General features: G+C 39.5%; 5 protein-coding genes across 5 annotated transcripts; 2 read left to right on the top strand and 3 right to left on the bottom strand.

Moving 5' to 3' along the window:
* Window positions 1–1,213: 1,213 nt before the first annotated feature.
* On the bottom strand, window positions 1,214–3,808 carry folr (folate receptor). The gene is made up of 5 exons (XM_079353640.1): window positions 3,612–3,808; window positions 2,882–3,012; window positions 2,534–2,722; window positions 2,121–2,256; window positions 1,214–1,835 (listed from the first exon to the last, which is right to left on the bottom strand). Exons 2-5 carry the CDS (start codon window positions 3,008–3,010, stop codon window positions 1,567–1,569), a joined length of 723 nt encoding a protein of 240 aa, XP_079209766.1. The 5' UTR covers window positions 3,011–3,012; window positions 3,612–3,808; the 3' UTR covers window positions 1,214–1,566.
* A 640-nt stretch (window positions 3,809–4,448) lies between these two features.
* On the top strand, window positions 4,449–6,566 carry anapc15 (anaphase promoting complex subunit 15). The gene is made up of 5 exons (XM_079353280.1): window positions 4,449–4,552; window positions 4,760–4,881; window positions 4,993–5,058; window positions 5,173–5,313; window positions 5,583–6,566. The coding sequence occupies exons 2-5, from the start codon at window positions 4,762–4,764 to the stop codon at window positions 5,628–5,630; spliced, it is 375 nt and encodes a 124-aa protein (XP_079209406.1). The 5' UTR covers window positions 4,449–4,552; window positions 4,760–4,761; the 3' UTR covers window positions 5,631–6,566.
* A 502-nt stretch (window positions 6,567–7,068) lies between these two features.
* tomt (transmembrane O-methyltransferase) lies at window positions 7,069–8,897 on the bottom strand (the record flags this gene model as incomplete). The annotated part of the gene is made up of 3 exons (XM_079354532.1): window positions 7,069–7,667; window positions 7,839–7,961; window positions 8,343–8,897. The coding sequence occupies 3 exons, from the start codon at window positions 8,895–8,897 to the stop codon at window positions 7,470–7,472; spliced, it is 876 nt and encodes a 291-aa protein (XP_079210658.1). The 3' UTR covers window positions 7,069–7,469.
* A 1,431-nt stretch (window positions 8,898–10,328) lies between these two features.
* Window positions 10,329–13,661, bottom strand: sfrp2l (secreted frizzled-related protein 2 like). The gene is made up of 3 exons (XM_079353991.1): window positions 12,435–13,661; window positions 11,627–11,707; window positions 10,329–11,427 (listed from the first exon to the last, which is right to left on the bottom strand). The coding sequence occupies exons 1-3, from the start codon at window positions 12,949–12,951 to the stop codon at window positions 11,009–11,011; spliced, it is 1,017 nt and encodes a 338-aa protein (XP_079210117.1). The 5' UTR covers window positions 12,952–13,661; the 3' UTR covers window positions 10,329–11,008.
* A 422-nt stretch (window positions 13,662–14,083) lies between these two features.
* Window positions 14,084–18,939, top strand: lamtor1 (late endosomal/lysosomal adaptor, MAPK and MTOR activator 1). The gene is made up of 5 exons (XM_079353992.1): window positions 14,084–14,413; window positions 15,429–15,568; window positions 15,657–15,734; window positions 16,707–16,830; window positions 17,050–18,939. Exons 1-5 carry the CDS (start codon window positions 14,372–14,374, stop codon window positions 17,140–17,142), a joined length of 477 nt encoding a protein of 158 aa, XP_079210118.1. The 5' UTR covers window positions 14,084–14,371; the 3' UTR covers window positions 17,143–18,939.
* Window positions 18,940–19,679: the final 740 nt, after the last annotated feature.

Here is a 19,679-nt window from a genome sequence, read left to right as displayed (position 1 = left end):
CTGTATAAAGACCATGCTCTTTTTACATGACAAAGTAAGTTTCAAATGCAACTTGATCAGCTTTACTTTGACAGGCATAGCAACCCTTTTAATGGCACCACCTCTATATGTACAATAATTTTAGTGCAGAATCAACATGTTAGCAGAACTTTTTCCTTTTCATGCAACATGCAAGTGCATCGATACAGTGTCTGACCAGTAAACCGGTATAATAGGCTACCAATATACAAATGATACATTATTATATTAGGTAAATATTTTATTTCTATAAGCAAATAGTATTTAATTCTAACATCAGCGTAAGCCCATCTCCCAAAATAGCTTAACCTGTAGTATATTTTTGCACTTAAATGGCCAAATCACACAATCCTAACCCATGATTATTACTGTGTTTTTTTGTTTAGTGTTAGATACAGCGCATCGGTATGAGACAGGAAAGACTGATCAGGAAGGACGTTCTTTTCAGCATCAGAAGTGGAGCAGCACTCTGATGTGTTTGATGTCCATCAGAAGGTAAAGCCACATCTTCCAATAGGATACTGTTGACTGCACCAGCTGTCCAGCTGTGTCTTTTTAAAATCATGACACCAGTCATCACAAGCCTCAAGTATAACAACCCAGAGCATGCAAGAGTTGAATTATATCTTCATCAACCAATGTCCTTCCTGGTCGCATCACTGCAGCTAACCAATCACAAGGTTTCAACAAGAGATCTGATGGAACACATTCAGACGTGGCACCCACACTTACACACACTGAAGGCTCCACTCCATAATTACCAAGCAGTGGGGCCCCCTAACCACTAGCTGGCCCAGGTTGGTCATATGACAAAATGATTACAGGAGCCAAAACTTTTCTCTGGATCCAGGTCCTTGGTCAGTTTCACTGGCTATTAAGGTTATGAAGGGGTTATTAAACTGATCCGTCGTTTGTAATTAGAATAAATATCATGCCAGAGCTGTGCGGTAATACAATATGCTGCATGTGCCTTCATGCCCTGTTGAGAAGCCAAGGTTTATTCTAGTTTTTATACTTTACCCACACAGATTTGCAAATCTGCTACAATTTTCCAAGTCACAAAACTGCTGTGCTGCCTTCCTTTGCATATTGATGTTTAAACTAGTACTGGGTTATTTGTGTTCATGCTTTATTTTTCAAGTTCTTTTGTTTCTATCCCGAAGAAGAAAACAATATGCCATGTTTCCAGAATGGCTTAATTTGATCTTGTTTATTCATATTATGTTGAAATGTCATAATCTAGAGTAATAGACATATACTTTGTAGTTGGCTGTACAAGAAACTATCAGACAAAAAACAATGTAAATAATAATTAAATGCAGGATAATATGAGTTTTGTTCAATTGGATGCAACACAGAGGGATTTTTTGGTTAAAATAATAACAATGATAAAATAACAAGTATGAGAATCACATTCTTCCGTCATATGTTAAACCAACCATGGAGCAGAATTTGAAGAACAGTAAAATGTTAATGGTAAACATTTTTTTCCCCTGAAACTGTAACATGGAAATGAATGCAGAGGGGAAGGGGCAGGATACGATTACACTACATTACAAATAAAGCTGTGAAAGCCATAAAGAGAAGTGATATCAGGGCAAAGCGTTGGTGTTGTTGAGCACTGTTCAGGTAGTAGTCTGCCACCATCCTGTTGGGGTTTGTCCCATTGAACCAGAGCTGCATGCAGCGGCCTGAGCTTTTTGAGTGGGTGGTATAAATGTAGGAGTTGGACCAGATTTGTTCGCACATATCCTTGGGTGTGGGGTAAACATCCGTCCATTTTCTGCATTTACTGTCAATGGGGCATTTGTTATTACCTGAAGAGGACGGAGAGACAGGCAGAGAGAGAGAGAGAAAGATCATTTTGGACTTTATACTGTAGATGATCATAAACAGTCTCAGAAACGTCCTTACACTCAGTAATGAAAGATGTCAATGCTTTTATGGGTAATTGCATTGTGTTGAAAGTTTGTTTGTAGAGGTGTGGGAATATATGCAAACTATATGAATTTATTTTATGATTACATAAAAAATGTAAGAAGGTCTGTGTCTATTTAGCCTCTTGTTTGTTTGAATGGATGTGTGTGTCTGTGCATGCATACCAGAGGTCCAGTCCCATCCGTAGTGCCAGTCAGTTTTGCAGGTCATGTCATACTTGCAGTCTTCCCACCATTCATGGCAGTCCTCCTTACACAAAGGCACATCCAAAATACGCTCCTTGCGCCAGGACTGATCAACCTTCAAACAACATATAGCAACTACATCATATTAGTTTGTCTGATTTGTAAGATCTGTCTGTTGAGTTATAAATGTCCTTACAGATTTAACAGGAGAACACTACAAAGTCCCTCTTCTTAAAAAAAAAAAAAAGTTATTAGATTCTAATAACTGCGATTACTTCAAAGTATTTTAAATCATTCTGGCTTACTACTTTGAGGTCTTATGCTGCCCTCTAGTGTTGCAAGCACACATATACTGAGAGAGATCAAATGCGCAACAACAGACAACATGTTACCTTTTGTATCCAGGGGCCCAAATGTGGTGAGCACTCATAGAAGCAAGTGTCCTGGATGAAATGTTTCTTGCACCTGGGGCTCATGACACCACAGTGATTCCAGTTGAAGTTGTACAAGTAGGAGTTATCGTCATGGGCTTCTTCAGTGGTGTTGGCAGTACAACATGCATTGTCTTTCCATGGAGCACACTGTGGAAAAAAGTAATAGAATATAGTCTGTCGTATATGTTTTTTTTGTCTCTGAGTCAGCTGTGTACAATATGTTCATCAATTCTGGACAACACAATAATATTACATGATTTTGTTAATATCTTCGACATTTTGGCACCAAAGTAAGCTACTAATTACCTGAAGGTACAGTTTTCCTTCAGGACCAGGTGACACTTTGTGGTGTTTTGCATCCATACACATGTTTAGTTTATCCTGAGAAAAAGCCCCACAGGACAGGGCTAGCAACAAGGCCAGAGCAACCCACATGGCTGTATAGCAGGGAAGGCATTAAAATATACATCAGTGTGGATTTATTTATGAGTCTATCAAGAAGTTGGAAAAAGAAAAAGACACAGTCAACATACATCTATAATGAGTCAAACAAAAAAGTATTGTCCACCTTTGTAACTTTTTTACATGCAATATTTGCATGTAAAGTAAAGGACACAGAATTGTTTTTTTAATTGCTTTGCTTCTATATGAAAGCATGCAAAAGTAAAAGTGCTTTTTGAATCATTCCCTTCACTTGTTATATTCTTGATTCTACACTCTTAATGAAAAAAGCATTTTTTTTTAACAAAACAAAATGTAAAAATTGTCCAAAAACATGAAATGTTTCCCCCAGAAATCATAATCTTTGATGGATTCTGTATCTAGTGATTAAGATTTCTGTTTTCCTCTCTTGGCTAGTTCTTCATTAATCTCTCTCACATTTCTTCATAGCTAATGATTAGAAATATGGAAAATTAGGTGTTTATACAGACACATATTTATAGATAAACTATGTGTATTATGAGCATTTCACCTGAATTAAACAAGAACGCAACAAAAAGAAGAAACATAGAATACAAAAATAGCTATACTGTACCTGGTTAGATTCTGTGATGAGTCCTTCTGAAAGAGTTGATCCTTAAAACCTGAATCTGCTGTTCCCTCTTTAATGCTTCACAGGAGTTAAGAAACAAACATCTATTCCCGATGTTGCCTATGCATGAGTGTGTGATAGTGGAGTGTGAGAACTTGACACACTTTGAACTAATACCCATCCAAAGTCCAAAGTCATCCTTGTGTGTGTGTGTGTGTGTGTGTGTGTGTGTGTGTGTGTGTGTGTTTGAGATAAAGAGAAAACAATTCTAACAGGTGGTGTGTATTTGATAATCTGTTTTATAATGTCTTACTGAGAGCAAGGTTGGTCTTGTCTCAAGGTTCAGACAACTTTGTCACACACACAAACACACACACACACACACACACACACACACGTGATTTGGCCTTTTGTGTGAAATGGCATTGTGACCTTCAATGTAATAAGAAGTGTAAAAAGCTGGCAGTTAAGATAAGTTTCTGCTGCACCTGTATTGTTGGTCACCTGATTCATGATTCATCTGAAACTTAAACATAATAACCATGTTCACGTGGGCTGCAAATTAGCTGAACTGTTCAGTTCACTCACAGTTGTCAGATACATATGTTATTATACAATCCAATTAATAGCTTACATTTTTAACAAACAAGGCAGACTTGCATTACCAACGCTGCTAATAGAAGTTTATCGGCATATAAAGGCTACTGCTAATACCATTGATACATCAGCGAATATATAGTTAGTCGTCCTTATCAACACAGAGGCCAATTTGTGAACATTTCTGTAAGCAACGAACCGCGTCTCCAATGCGGAACCTTTATGAAAACACACCAGTCTACAGGAGACCGGAAATATTAAAGTGGAACACTCTCCGTTTCCGGTTATGCTTTTTGTTTTGAATTTTGAAAAGCTTGAACGACAGGCAGACCAGGGCTTACTATAAGGTAAGATATAATTTCGCTTTTGATTACGGTTAAAATATTAATATTTATTGTGTTTTATTTTCTAAGAGTAATCGTTGAGTCGACAAAAGTTGTGTTTTAAAACAAGAAGACCAGTACTTCAGTACCACCCACGCGACCTTTCGCAGGCTTTGAGTTTTGGCTCACCCTTTGCTTGTTGTTGTTTTTATATATATATATATGTTTCAGTCATGTCCACGCTGTTCCCCTCTCTCTTCCCTCGGATCACTGAATCCTTATGGTTCAACCTTGACCGACCCTGTGTGGACGAGACCGAGCTGCACCAGCAGGAGCAGCAGCACCAAACCTGGGTAAAATACTGTTGTTTTGTTTTTGTTTTTGTTTTTTGCTGCTGAAACAGACTTACTACTCACTGTCTTCTTTCTTGTATTTTCACATGTCCCCCTTTTTATTTACCTCAGCTACAGAGCATTGCTGAAAAAGACAACAACCTGATGCCCATTGGGAAACCTATTTTCGATGTTTCGGTGTGTAACTTAAAGACAACATAAATGCTACAATAAATAAAATGCCATTATAGAAATGAAAAACTGTGCTTGCATCGCTCCCTCAATCTGTCTTCTGAATGTATTATGTTGCAGGCAGGATATGATGAAGAAGAAGAAGAGGATGACGAGGACGAAGAGGACAGTGAGGAAGACTCTGAAGATGAAGAAGACATGCAAGACATGGATGAGATGAATGACTACAATGAGTCACCTGATGACGGCGAAATCAATGAGGTGCTTTAGAGTATGATTAGAAAGAGAGTATTTGCCCGCCAATAAAGCAATGCAGTTAAAGTCTGAAGTCAACTAGATTGTAGGAATTTCTACAGCGACATTGACCTGACAGCCCTAAGAGGTTAAATGTGTGAATTCCCCAAAAGTTTACTTAAATCTGGTAGATTGTCTCATCTTAAGCGCTAAAATGACTCTTAATAATTAAAAGGGTTGTTTTGCATCCTCTAGCAAGGAAACACACGCCTTTAATCTTTAATTCTTTCTGTCAGGTGGACATGGAGGGACCAGACCAGGACCAAGACCAGTGGATGATATGAGACAAAAGACTATGTTAGTCTCCATGAAGCTGTATGGCACAGGATACCTGCCACACACGTATAATTTGAAAGCTACCCCTTTAGTCTTGGATGTAGATATTTTTGTTATCTGTGTGAACAGGACAAGAGAAACGTAGACTCAAAGTGTGTACCATGTGATCTTGGAGGGTGGTGGCCATGAAGACTCTGAACATTGTTGGACTTGGCTGTGTGTGTTTCTCCACACAATCACATTGTTACAAAGTGGGAGCAGTTAAAACAGTAGCACAGGTAGATGTTCAGGCACCTGAGCAGTGAGTGCATGTCCTGTTTGGCATTTCTTAGTGTGAATGCTCTATGATGGGTACACACACACACACACACACACACACACACACACACACACACACACACACACACACACACACACACACACACACACACACACACACACACACACACACACACACACACACACAGGCGCCTACTTTAACCAGTTGAACACATAGCCACACAGTGGCAGCAGTAAGCATCAACCTGCTCATCCTTTTAAACTTTAACCATGTCATGTAGTGAGTCATGTGCCGCTACTCTGAGTTCCTCCGAACAGCTGACTGAGCACAGACAACACTTCAGTCAGCTAAACAATATGTTACCTATTCAGGTGACTTGCAGAAACTTCACTATGTTATCCAATCCAGTTCCACGTGTACATTACCTTGCATATTTCTAGTTACAAACATCAGGTTTTTTTTTTAAAACTTGCACTATTAGGTTGATAAAATGCTTTTAATATGCTCTAATGTTAAGTAAAAAGTTTAAAGTAAAAGCCATTTCAACTGAAAAATGCTGATTGAAATGTAAAAACATTACATATCCATGACTTTCTCTTGTGTTTAAGACAAAGTTTTTTTTTACTAAAGCTTTAAATGTTTATATTGAAATAAACACGTTTTTTAATATAATGAATGGAGACTGGTCACACTCATCCTCAGGACATAAGTGTGTCCACTTTTTTTCTTATTCAGTTTGATGGAGCTGTTTTTTTCTGCTTTCCGTTCTCATGTTTCTTATAAATGAAACACAAAAGGAACTTGGTAGAAAATGATCTGTGTTGGATTAAAGCTTACTAGTGTTCCTAATACATAACTTTAAAATCCTGTACTGACAGTACTAATTATTAGTGGATAAAATCTGCATAATCCTAATTTACATTATTTAAATCCTATAAAAAACAAAGAACCCACATTTAATGCCAAAGTACAGACACCAACAGAGCATGTACAAATAAAATCGATCTTTGACTCGATTGTATTTAAGAAAAAAAAAACACAGTTCACTTTGTGTAATTTCAAAATTCAATATCTGGAAATATTTGAAAAATATATCAGCTACTTACAGCAGTTTTCAGTATAAAACATCAAGAACTTTTATTAAAAACCTCTGAATATTGTGTCATTTGGCTCAATTAGCACAACATATTTAACTTGCTCATTGCTTTCTTTTTTGTTACACATTTAGTTGTAATGTTTCAATAAATAAGGCCTTTTATTAGAAAGTAACTTCACTCTAATGACATTTTTGTGATGAATAACAAAGATTCACGGCAGGACTAAAAAAGTGGATATCATTTCTTCATTGAGACCAGTATTATGTGACAGTCAAATACAAGCATGCAGTTCTATCAGTTATGATACAGTGCATCTCTGAAATAGAGAATACATAAATGGAACTTTTCAGGAAAGACTTAACATCTCTTTTAAACATTTAGCTTTTAAAAAAAAAGTTTCAACATGATTAATTCATCCCTTGCCACTTCTAAAATGAAAACCCATTTAATGATACCCCAGTTTGCAGGATCTACTTGATTCCCTCATATACCAGCTCGGCCATCCCGTCTCGGATGCCTTTGCTGTACTCCAGTGTGGCTCGGTGGACCTTCCATTTGTACAGACCGCTCTTGCGAATGTATCTCAGGAACTTCGGAGCTCCGGGGAACAACACATTGTCAGCAACAATCATGGTCCCTTTACCCAGAAGGCCAGAGCCCTCCAGCATCTGAAACACACACAGAAGTATAGGAACGTAACTAGGCGAACGTAGGGAGGATATGAACTACATAGAAACAGACTACGTCAACCTTCAAATAGATAAAAGCTTCTCTAGCTTGGAAATTAATAAATGTTATTTAAACTGTAACTGTCCTTTCTGATGATTTATTCGAGTCACCTGTAAATCTGGGGCATAGCATTTCTTCCAATGATCCATGAAGACAAAATCCAGCCTTTCCAAACCATATTCAGAGCGCAGCCGAGGGATGACCTCATCAGATGGATTGCAAATCAGTTCCACCTGGAAAACACACAGTTAGGATGTCACATTGGTGTTTAAGTTTTCACAACTAATTCATGAAATGTAAATGTTTCAGAAAATAGGCCTAATGTAAAAAACAATAATGGTTACAGCCGCACGGCTTGTTTGTTGTTATCTGGGAGGTGACTTGTGGCAGCATGGGCCCCCTATGGGCAATTCATAATCCTAAACCATGGTTGACATAATATCAAGCATGGAAGATATGCTTTTCATGCCAGCCCTGAATGAAGTCAAAGCCCCACTTGGGCCACCCAGGACAGGAACTCTGGCTGTGCCTCAGAAGCTTGAACCAAAACCTGAACTGGATTGAAAGTTCAGGCATGTTTGTAAATAGGTTGTTAGGAATTTAAGCTCTCTCACCGTGTCATCATCAAAACCTGCCAGACGGATGACTTTCTCAGTGATGGCAGCATTCCTCTGATCCATCTCTAAGCTGTAGAGCCTTGCACCCTGGGGAAGAGCTCGGGCGATCCGTACAGTGCTGTACCCACAGTGGGCACCCAGCTCTAGCACTGTAAGAGGGCTCTGCTCCATCAGCAGCCGGTCCAGGATCTTCCCTTTACACACATACAGTCCAGGAAGAAAAAGATGTGAAATCATACCTATAGACATATAACCTCTCTTTAAAGGTAACCTTTTTGCTATGCCCCCACCTTTTTTAGGTCCAATGTTGCTGATGTACTCCACCTTGCTGCACCAGGCATCGAATGCATCCAGGATGCTGTCAGGGTCTCCGGGGGTGGCATGAGTGAGAACATACTGGAAGACTCGCTCCTCTCTGCTCAGACCGGTAACACAGTCCTTCCATATCCTGACCAGGACAGCCCGATAGAACAGCACAAAGTAGTAACGGTACCTGATGATAAGTGTCAGCAGGAGGGGGAGGAAGGCCAGAGCAATAGCAGGAGACGGCATCCTAACTGGTATGAAGAAATGCACAAAACCAGGTGGGTCATTGGTCTCTTATGCTCATTTCTTTGAAGAGTGCTGTGTCTACATGTGACTTTTCAAATCAACAATGGCTTAAACGCTGTTCCTTTAATTCACATGGCATGTGGGTCTCCTGACTCTCGGTTACATTCATGACTTACAGTCATATTGCCTGTCCGTAGTCGAAATCTAACTTCATCAGACAACAAATCACTTCATTTCAGTCTCATTTCATCAAGCAGCAGTAGATTGTAAGTCATATTTCTCAATGTGCATTTAGTTTTTTTTTTTTTTTCAGGAGTGAATTTGATTGCTGCTTGTTCATTTTATCATCACTGCTTTTGTACTTGAGATTTTCATGTGCAGTAACCTTGACGTTTGTTAGAATTCGATTGATGCTACGCGACCTTTTTGCAAACTCCTCTGATACTGCACATCATTCAGATATAAACTGATGAACACACTTAACTGCTTTGCACATGTACGAAGTAGTGAAGTGTGTGACTACATATTCTGTATGTATCTTATTACTGCATGTATACAAGCTACAGTGACTCCACAACACTTCCTGTTGTACTTTGTGGTTAAAGCAATGAAGCTATAGTCCTATGCATATTCCATGCATTTTTGATCAATAATTAATAGAATCAATCAACTACAGAAAGATCCCTCCCAGTAAAAAAACAAAAAACATCCTCGAAACTAAAGCTGGCAATTATCAGTCTATGGTGAGACTGCGATAATAGTGCCAATCTCTAATCACAATCACTAATGCCCATTTGAAGACCAGTGCTTCTAGGATCAAATATGAAACACACAGGAGTGATCTTTCAAATCCTTCCACAAGTGTCATCTCTCTAAAGATGTTTCCCCTACCTTAGGTTACTCTAGACTGTACACGCTGAACTGAATCAAATCCATGACAACCTATAGAATGAAAGTAAAGTCTCCCCAAACTCTGATGAACAACAAGTGTACTCACCTGGTCTGCTGGCGCACTTGAATGAAGGTGGTAACTCAGCTGAGGTGAGTGGAGAAAGGCAGAGAGCCCTGTGTATGTGTGTGTGTAAGAGAACGTAAAAGACCTGGGGGTTTGAATAATTCATGCATCACATGCGAGACAAAGTATTTTTTTAAATATTATTCTCTATTAAAAGACATTAACAGTATCATGACAAACATAGCCAATAAGTGGTTGTTATTAATACAGCCTTTGCTAAACAAAAAGAGATCATATATTGTTGATGGGAGCAGAGATAGTGAGACAGAAAGAAGCAGTGTGAAATAGATATCTGATATATCAAGTTAAAGTCAACAGGTGTGTGTGTGTGTGTGCGTGTGTGGAGAGGAATCAAGTGTCTTTCTTTGCAAAGTCATGATGGGAAGTTCCAGAAAAGCCCCAGCAAAACTGGAGAGTGTTGATGCAATTTTTTTTATTAAAGCTTTTTAAAAAAAAAAAGAAAATCAATAGACATTTAACAATCTACAATAAGACAATGAAAGCTACAAAAACGTAATAATAAAATGTAAAAATAGGAAAGAAAAAAAGTTTTTTTTTTCCTCACAAAACATGATTGAAGCCATGCATGGTGTAATGCTTAATGTGCATAAAAATATAACAGTACAGTGACAGAAAAGACAGTAACTAAAAAATTCAACATAACAGAAACATCAAAAGTGACTCTGAAACTCGTACATGATGTTTTAATGGAATAATGCGATTAACCACATCCTTGCAGTTATTACTAAAACTACTCAACACTTTGATTAATTGGTAACATGTTCTCTTTTATATAGACAAATGTACACAAAAATACAAAAAATGTCAATAATAATCTTCACACTCTATAGTTACTTTTTAATAATGCCTTGCCATTACTTCTATCCTGTGTGTGATTTACAGAAGAATAAAGATTATTCAAGAAAATGGCCATTATGCAGACGAGCTAGTGTATGAGCTGATTTTTTTTTAAAAACTGTTCCCGTAAAATGTATCGAGCAATCTGCATTCATGTTGTTTACTCAGTGTTATTCCACGTTTTTTATTAGCTGCAGAGAAAATGGAAATGGACAGGAGCAGTTTGATAAGTCCCTATCTACAGATCTTGACAAGGCTGTTTAATGAGAGCTCTGATAAGCTTCTTCAGCTCTTTGTCCCCTCTGCTCCATCTCACCAGACGAGTCAACACCAGCCTTCCCTCTTCTGCCTGAGCCAACGCCAAGTACCACCCGCCCGGGGCCCCATTACCCTGCTTTCCTTCTTCTTTTCCAGGTCTCTTATTCATCTGGTCTTCCTCCAGTCCTCTGTTTGTGTTTGTCTCTGCAGAGTCTAAACCAGGACATGCACAGGTGCCTCCTTCTTGGAGCCACAAAGCGCTGTGGGCCATTGCGCCTCCAATCCCTTCTGCTCTCTCTGCACCTCCCCCTGCCCACCTTAGGATGCGGCTGCGGGCCATAGGCACAAGCTGCCGGTCTCCTCCCACCGTCGACACACTGCCCAGACGCATCTTAAAGGCTGTGGGATAGACAGAGGATTGCTCTTTAGTTGGTGAGATTTCAGACACATTGTAAAACAACCATCTATCTCCACAACTTTCTGTTCTTTGGTAGGTTTGGAAGAACCAAGATTTCTTTGAACAGAGAGAGTTTTGCTGTACTCTACTCTATAATGTCATGTTTTTTTTTACTGCACAACATGAGTTTTTTTTACTCACCATATGGACTGTTGCAGAAGTTTTCCTGGATGTCAGTCTCTCCTTCTGCAGCTAGACTACAGGCATCACAGATAACACTGCCTGAAGGGGGGGTTTATATACAAATGTTGACATGTTCATGATCAGAGCATGTCGAGCAACAGAAAGATAACACAATAAGGGATGTAATTACAATTCACACAATTCCGGGAGGAAAATCCAAATGTTACAGCTTTCCAAGAAAACAAGTTTAAGAGCTTGGAAAGACATTAAATGTTTTATTGAACATGAAAAGCTTTACACATTTATACCTTGAGCCACATAAGCATGATTATAATTTGCTTAAACCAGCTATGAGTTGTATTTTAACAGAAATATCTAAAATCTAACATTTTAAATTTAGGTAAATACTGATATGTGACCAAGATGTTTAATTTACTTATATCAATGACATTTCCTACCACATAGCCTAAGCCCTGATTCTTATAATAAACTAATATTGGCCAGGAGGATATTGTTGCTTGCTGATATTTGTTTAATTTAAAAAAATTTTAATGTGGAAAATGAATCACGCAGGGATATACTATACACTATTTTAGTAGAATGTGCAATGAGAGCAACTCACCATTATGACTCTATGACCGAAATCTTTCAGTCTATGGAAATATATGGCATATGATTTTATTGTGACATGTTTTTAAATGTAATTGTCAGAACAATGTTTAAGTCAAAATTATTTGACGCTGGTAGTTTTCGTTAAGGCAAGTCCTCGACTTGCTTCACTCTGTTAAGCTGAAGTAATAAGTGAACATTCAATCACTGCACTGACCTTTCATTGCCTCCTCGTGCCTGACCTCTTCAGGTGTCCTCCCCTCGTGCTCACCGGTTGCCGCAATACATAGGCCGGTCCCGCGCGGGAACCGGCTGCAGTTGAACATCTCTGGCCAGGGGAAGCCGAAAGCACTCATCACGGGAACGCAGCCGTCCCTCACTGCCTCACACAGACTCCTACAGGGGCTGACTGGCCCGCTGAGCTCCGGGAGACACACCGGGGCGAACAGAGAGCACAGGAACTTCTTGGTGTCTCGGTGGCACAGCTTGGAGATGAGGGGCAGCCACGCTGCTGACTGCTGCTGGGCCTCCTTCAGGGTATCATGGCCGAGCAAGTTGGGGATCCGCATTTGTCTGTAGCCGATCCCGTGGCACAGAGAGAGGGTGCTCGGGATGGGTTTACACACTGAGCGGACCGAGGAACTGAACCCGAGAGACTGCGGCTCCGGAGCCATGTTTTCAGAACAGTGTGAAACCCCGGAGAGCAAAATAAAGCTCAGCACAGAAAGAAACATTTTACTGTAAGAAGAACAAAGTGAGTTCTGCGGAGCTGCCACACTTCTGCCCGGACTTGACCGGCCTGAAGGTGTAAACAAAGAGGTGTGGAGGAAACGGGGGGTTAATGAGAGGGCAGGCGCCTCCCAGTCATCCTCCCATCAGACTGCTGTCTGCCTCCCCATTTCAAAGTGCCAGAGGGGGCAGAAAGTTTGTTTTTGTAGTTTGGCATTCATGTTGTCATTTTTAGACTCTTTTCAATAGAACAAATTAAAGTTATAAATGACTACTGTGGAAAGCCAGATTCAAATTTACATTTAATGCATACAATTAATGTTTAATAAGTCAGTCATATGCTTCAGGATTTCTAGGACTAATTAGCCTACATATGATCCTTATATTAGACCTGGTTACCATGAGCATTACATCAGCCTATACTATTTGGTTGAGGTTTACAAAACAATTGTTCAGACACCTCCCCTGAATAAATTAGTGTAAACTAGGTCGCGAAAAATGAACACTATCTTGGCTTCTCGAAAAACAATGATGGACTCTATTGTGATCGGGGTAAAATGTAACTAGGCCTACAGTTTGTTAGAGAAGTTGTGGGTTTGTGTTGCCTGTCATCTTTAATCAGCCACATGGTCTCTTTCATCTGTGTCAAGGGAGAAACATGCCTCATCCTGCATCTGCTGCTGTCTACTGAATTACTGTATCACGTTATAAGATACCCTGCATTTTAGGTAGAATTGACACTTTGCAGTGTGTATGCTTGATCTCATAACATTGTTTCTGGCTACCACAAAATAAGAGTTGAATTAAGTTTATTGTAGGCTATAATAAACAAGTATGGAAGTTACACAATACTTGATTCAGCAGGCTACACCCCATATCAAAACACTTGCAAGTTGACGCATCAATAATATACACAATGTAAATATTGCTTGATTACCATAATGCAACTGTGGTGCACACCCTATTCAACTCCATAGTTACAATTCAGACAATAATCACATTACGTTACGGTAGCATTATGGCCTTTGTTTTTAAAAGCTTCCTGCCTCAACATTTATCCACATTGATATAAGAAGTTACTTTCAAAGCTTCATATTAATGCTAGTATTTGAAATGTTTATTTGTGTTACACTTATTTTTTTTATTTTAAACAGAGCTCTGGTTTTGCAACTCCTCCGTCACGTGACAAAGGCCACGGGTGCTTCTGAAATACCGGAAGTGCTCGCCGTGTTGTTTCCTGCCTCACCAGAGCTGCTGTCATGTGATAGTTCGTCCGAGGAGCTGCTGCTGTTGACAGTAGCTTCCCACTTTTAGATGAAGCTGAAGTGAAACGCAGACGGAGAGAAGTTGTATGAGTGTTGGGAGTAGATAAAGGTGTGTTATTACTGACGGAGAGCAGGGAAGCTGAACCCGTCGGACGCCGTCATGGGATGCTGTTACAGCAGCGAGAACGAGACTCCCGAGCAGGTAGCTGTTAGCTCGCTGAAACTGACCTGAGAAATGTGTGTTTTTTGTTGAGTAACACACTGTATCGCAAAACTCTATTGAGACTGTTTCATACATATCGTGTAGATAAGTAAGGCCTGATAACGTAACAATGAGGAGGTTTAAAGACGTTTTTGTGATCTTAATAAGCAGCTTTAGCTGCCTAGTTTGAGCCTTAAGGAAAGGCCCGTGCCGAGGACATGCTGTGAAATAAAGACAATAAGAGATCAAACAAGTGCTCAATATCTCTGCAGACTTGTGAACGAAGAAACAAACTCTTCATAGGGTTGCACAACGTTTGTTTATGCCCCATTAACTGCTTGCAATATCAAAATGTGCAACTCTGTAATTCTCTCCTTGAAGCAAAAAAAATGTTAAAATGCGAAATTAAAATACCTCGAGCAAATGCACATCTGTGACATAAACAGTCCCGAATAAAACATCGTACGTGATGTTTAATCTGGATACCGTGATTTTTATTTTTGTGTTTTTGTCATGTGACACTCACAAATCCTGAGCTATTTTTAGTTTGCGGAAATAAGACAGACTCTTATAGTGAATTACTTCCCTTATATGAACTAAATCTTCTTTTGATAACATATGGAATGCGGTGAGGCATTTCTAATTTATTGATGTTTACATTATCAAACTTGTTTCGTAATAATGTAAGTATGATAATGTATTTTTTTGTATTTCCAAAGCATTGGCTAAACTAACTAAAGTGTAAGGTTTGTATACAGTAGGTGAGACATCGATTACTTGAAGTGATGTGTTTAAAAGTCCTTTGTTCCTGGGAACAGTTACTCTAGTGTTGGATTACAGATTAATGTTGGTTTTAGCTGATTGTGATTATTGATTTGGTGATAGTGAGTTGGTGTGACGCTGTGATACCATTCTTGCTACAGAGAAATTACACAATATAACTGAAATGTGTTAAACTGTCATGAACTGGTAACTTCTTTTGTAATTTATTTAAACTTTGAATGATCTGTTGTAGGACCATGAGGAACGTAAGCCGCTGATCCCCCCTCCAGTCAGCAAACCCCCAAATGGGACAGACTGGATCACTACCAGTGTCCCCTCAGCGCGGACAGACGAACAGGCTCTCCTTACGTCCATCCTCACCAAGACAGCACAGTAAGAACCTCCGTCACGTGTCCATAGATGAGCTGGATTCTGCCTGTTTTCGATGATAACGCCTCATGTTTGATTTGCTGTCTGTCAGGAACATTATTGATGTCTCAGCAGCTGACTCTGTCATGATGGAGCAGCATGAATACATGGACAAAGCTCGGCAATACAGGTATGAGGGGGAAGGCTGTTGCTCCTCTGCAGGATTCGGTTGAGTTTTTTACATGGGTATGATTAGGTGGGGTCTATTTAGTCTTGTCTTTTAAAATGAGATGTCTCTATTGTACTTATCTAAAGATAGTTAACTCTAACCAGCTGAGTCATGCATGTAGGTCACCATATAAAGATAGTATGGTTGTATTAGTCAATAGATCAATATGATTAAGAAAAAATCAAAGCTTACAAGACGTTTAACTTAATTTTTATTTTATTTTATTATTTTTTGGGGCTTTTTTTCAGCCTTTATTGAGAGAGAGAGAGAGGCAGTGGATAGTGTAGGAAATCAGGGAGAGAGAGGGGAATGACATGCGGGAAAGGGCCTCAGGCTGGAGTCGAACCCGGGCCGCCCACGTGGGGACTATAGCCTCCAGACATCCCCGTTTAACTTAATTTTGTTCAATGAACTTACACCCAGTCAGAAGGAGATTATTTTATTTTTTTTGTAACTTGTGTATTGGTTTAAAGTTTGACAGGTTTGCATGTACTGGCTACTCGGAGCACATAAGGTGGGAAGATTAGAGCTGTTTATGATTTAAGAATTTCTACATCTAGACAAAAAGCTAGAATCTGCAGAAGAGACAAAGAAATCTGCCATAGCATAAACTGACTGCCTTCAAAAACACAAATGTAAGATACAATGTCCGCATGTGGCCAGATTACTACAGACACAGAAGCCATTGTAGGTGTGAGCTTATTAAAGCATTTTAACATCAGGATGCCATTACAGAAGATTCATGTTTATAAAAATGAAAAAAGTATACATGTCGTGGACAAAATTCTTCACAAATGCAAAAAGTAAAAACAGGAAAAAATGCACAAAAAAAAGTAGGCAAGAGGAATGGTAATTGATTGCAAGAAGGATTGTCGGTACAGGTGAGTTTTTAGATCCTTAATTAGCTGTTGTATGTTTTCTTTTCTATTGCAGTACCAAGCTGGCTGTTTTAAGTAACGGTCTACCCCAAAAGAAAGCCCTCGCTCTCCCCTCCCTCACCAGCCAGCCCCACCAAGTGCTTGCAAGTGACCTGGTGCCATACTCAGATGTTCAGCAGGTAATGAGACACCAGCACACATGGAAGATTCTGTGTTGGCATGTGTTGATTCCTTGTTGGCTACATTTAGCATTTAAGAGTCCCTCCTTTCAAAGTGGTTTGTCACACGTTTAGCTTAGTACCATTTCAGTGTGTGAGGATTGTTAATCTCAAGTTTTTGGCTAAAAATAGGCCTCTCTTTTGTTGATGCTCTTTTTTTTTTTTGTCTTCCTTTTGCAGGTGTCAAAGATCGCGGCGTATGCTTACAGTGCAATCTCTCAAATCAAGGTGGATGCAAAAGAAGACCTGGTGGTCCAATTTGCCATTCCTTGATTTTGTGACTCTGGCCTGCATACTGTTTTTTCCCATCCTGCCAATGTGTGTCTCTTCTGCATCCTCTCCCTCCAGCCCACCCATATTCAAGCATCCTGGTCCTTATGCTTTTTAGCTATATGCCTCTGAATGCTATAAAGACATATATGACGTTTGACTGCACCCTATGGCGGTACTATGGTGTTTTTGTTATGGGTCAGTGACTAATTCTCATCATAAGCAACCATTGGGGCTGCTTGCATACATACATCAAGGCCTGTTTTTTTATACAGTATATTGTATAGAAGAATATTTATCAGAACCAGCTGTAGAAAAATCCCTCTTGGTGAGATCTACTTATTTTTCAACGGTTTTAAGGCGGTCTCAGTGTCTTTATTTTTTTCCCTTTAGGCTGTATACTCTAAGCAAGCAAAGCGAGCTACACACCCCAGATTACTCTAAACTGCAGGAGTTTTAGGACAAAGCAGTAAGCATTGGCTTTGTGTGTATAGTGTTGTTTCAATCTCTGCTACAACAGGAGCTATGAGAGATCATTCTGTCTTGGATGATTTGAATTGATCACAGTTCCATTAGAGTGCCTGGTGGTTGTGTAGACATTACCCAAAGTTTGGACTTCATTTTGTTCCCCTTAAGTGACACTGCCCATGCCTCAGTGACTATGTAAAAACAGGAGCTAAAACAGCCTAAAGGATGTCTTCTCTTTTTAAGTTTAATGTCTTCATAAATAAAAAGGTAGTTACAGCACTACGTGTTCCTGCTCCAAAAACCATATCTCAATCAACATCCAGTACCCAGTGCACCGACCAAACTTGATTACGTTTCACTGTAATGATGTTTGAAAAGTACCTGAAACAGATCATGTTGAGTTTTTGTTGTTCTGCTTGCGGCCAAATCATGAAAGACCTATCAATGGGGGGGGGGTTTCTTCTGGTAGGGGAGGATGCAAACACAAACGAGGAGGGGGGATGCTGTATCCTGCTGATGTCACGGGGGGGGGGGGGGGGGCGAGAAATGGAGCTTTCTGGCGGCAGAGATTTCTCCTGTTGACTGAAAGTAATATGTCCCCTGCAGTTTTCTAGCACTAACAAAATGAGTTGGCAAACTCTTCGAATCAAATCAAAGAGCTTCACTTAAAGCAGCGTTCAGAGATGAAGGGGGCGGCTGTGTATGGAGGGTGCAGGGAGGATTATCGCATATTCATGCCTTTGTACAGAATTTTCTGATTGAATATAGAACTGATGATGTATTGTATGAAGTTCCTCTTTTAGTTGAGAAGATTTCAATGTTCAGGAATGGCTAAGATCTTGTGATGACAATAGTTTTTATGAAACTCAAGAACACTTTTAAGGCTCGCCTTGGTTAGCGTTTCAGATCTCATTTTGTTAAAAGATCAAGTTGTCCATAATAATCAGAAACTAACCGTTGTAACAGAGTGGGAGAGCATTAACAATCGATGTACCAGATAAAATGATCTCAGACCTTTTTTTGATAATTTATTTGTGTTTTTAAATGTACGTTTGCTCTTTGGAGGAGAGCATGTGACTGTGCGCGTGGGCAGGGAGCACAGTGAGTCTCTAAGAAGGGATTATCTGCAAGGCTGTGATTATTTCAACTGCGCTTCTGATTTGAGCTTTTTGCAATGGGTTCTTGGCATTTTTTTGTTTTGTTTTGTTGGTTACTCACATGTGTTATACTACCTGAAATATGTTTGTAATATCTTAGGCTAGTACCAAAAAGTTTTAAGATTTTTGTGTTTATTTTTTGGTTTAATAAATTCATTAAAGATTTTCAACTGAACAGTCGTGTCTTAAAAGATAAATCTGCATGCGCCTATTCCAAAATGATTGGTTTAATAATAATGCACAATCAGTGATTTAATTAACTTGATTTAATTAACTAGCTCATATGCTTCTTTGTAATGTTATACACTACTCACAATAAGTGTGCTTTTCCTATTTGGTCTGAATTATAATGAAATAAGTAAAAGTTCCCTTTGATATTACTTTTAGTGAATGAGGAGAAGCACCATTTTCATTAGTGCAACATTTATTACCCCAATAATTTAGACAATAACAAAGATAGCCCTAAATAACCAAAATTGACAAGTCAGTAGCGGGTGTTTCTCTTCACCATTAGCGATAGCGACGTCTCATGCTCCTAATAGCCTCATGATGTTGTTCGCAGGCAATGCGATCCACTCCTCCACAAGTGCTACACTGTTCTGCTTCAAACATGCTCTATGGGGTTCAGGTCAGGGGACATTGCTGGCCATACCACATGAGGCACTCCAACTTCCTGAAGTTGAGCTGTGACAGTTCTGGCACGATGTCGTGGAGCGTCATCATCCATGAACAGAAAGTTGAGGGTTGTGCTGGTGGAATTGGGGGATGATGATGATTGGTTCTATGATGTCTCTGAGGTAAGAACCTGCAGTGACTGAGCTATCTACAATCACCAGATCTGTTTTGACTCGGGATGCCTGCGCAGGCCGTTGCACCTCCTTCAACAACCCTGGGGACCATGTTGACCTCGACGCA

Source organism: Symphodus melops (genome assembly GCF_947650265.1).
Source record: "Symphodus melops genome assembly, chromosome: 10".
NCBI lineage: Eukaryota > Metazoa > Chordata > Actinopteri > Labriformes > Labridae > Symphodus > Symphodus melops.
The sequence above is the reverse complement of the archived record's forward strand: the minus strand, read 5'-3'. Positions and strand labels throughout refer to the sequence as shown.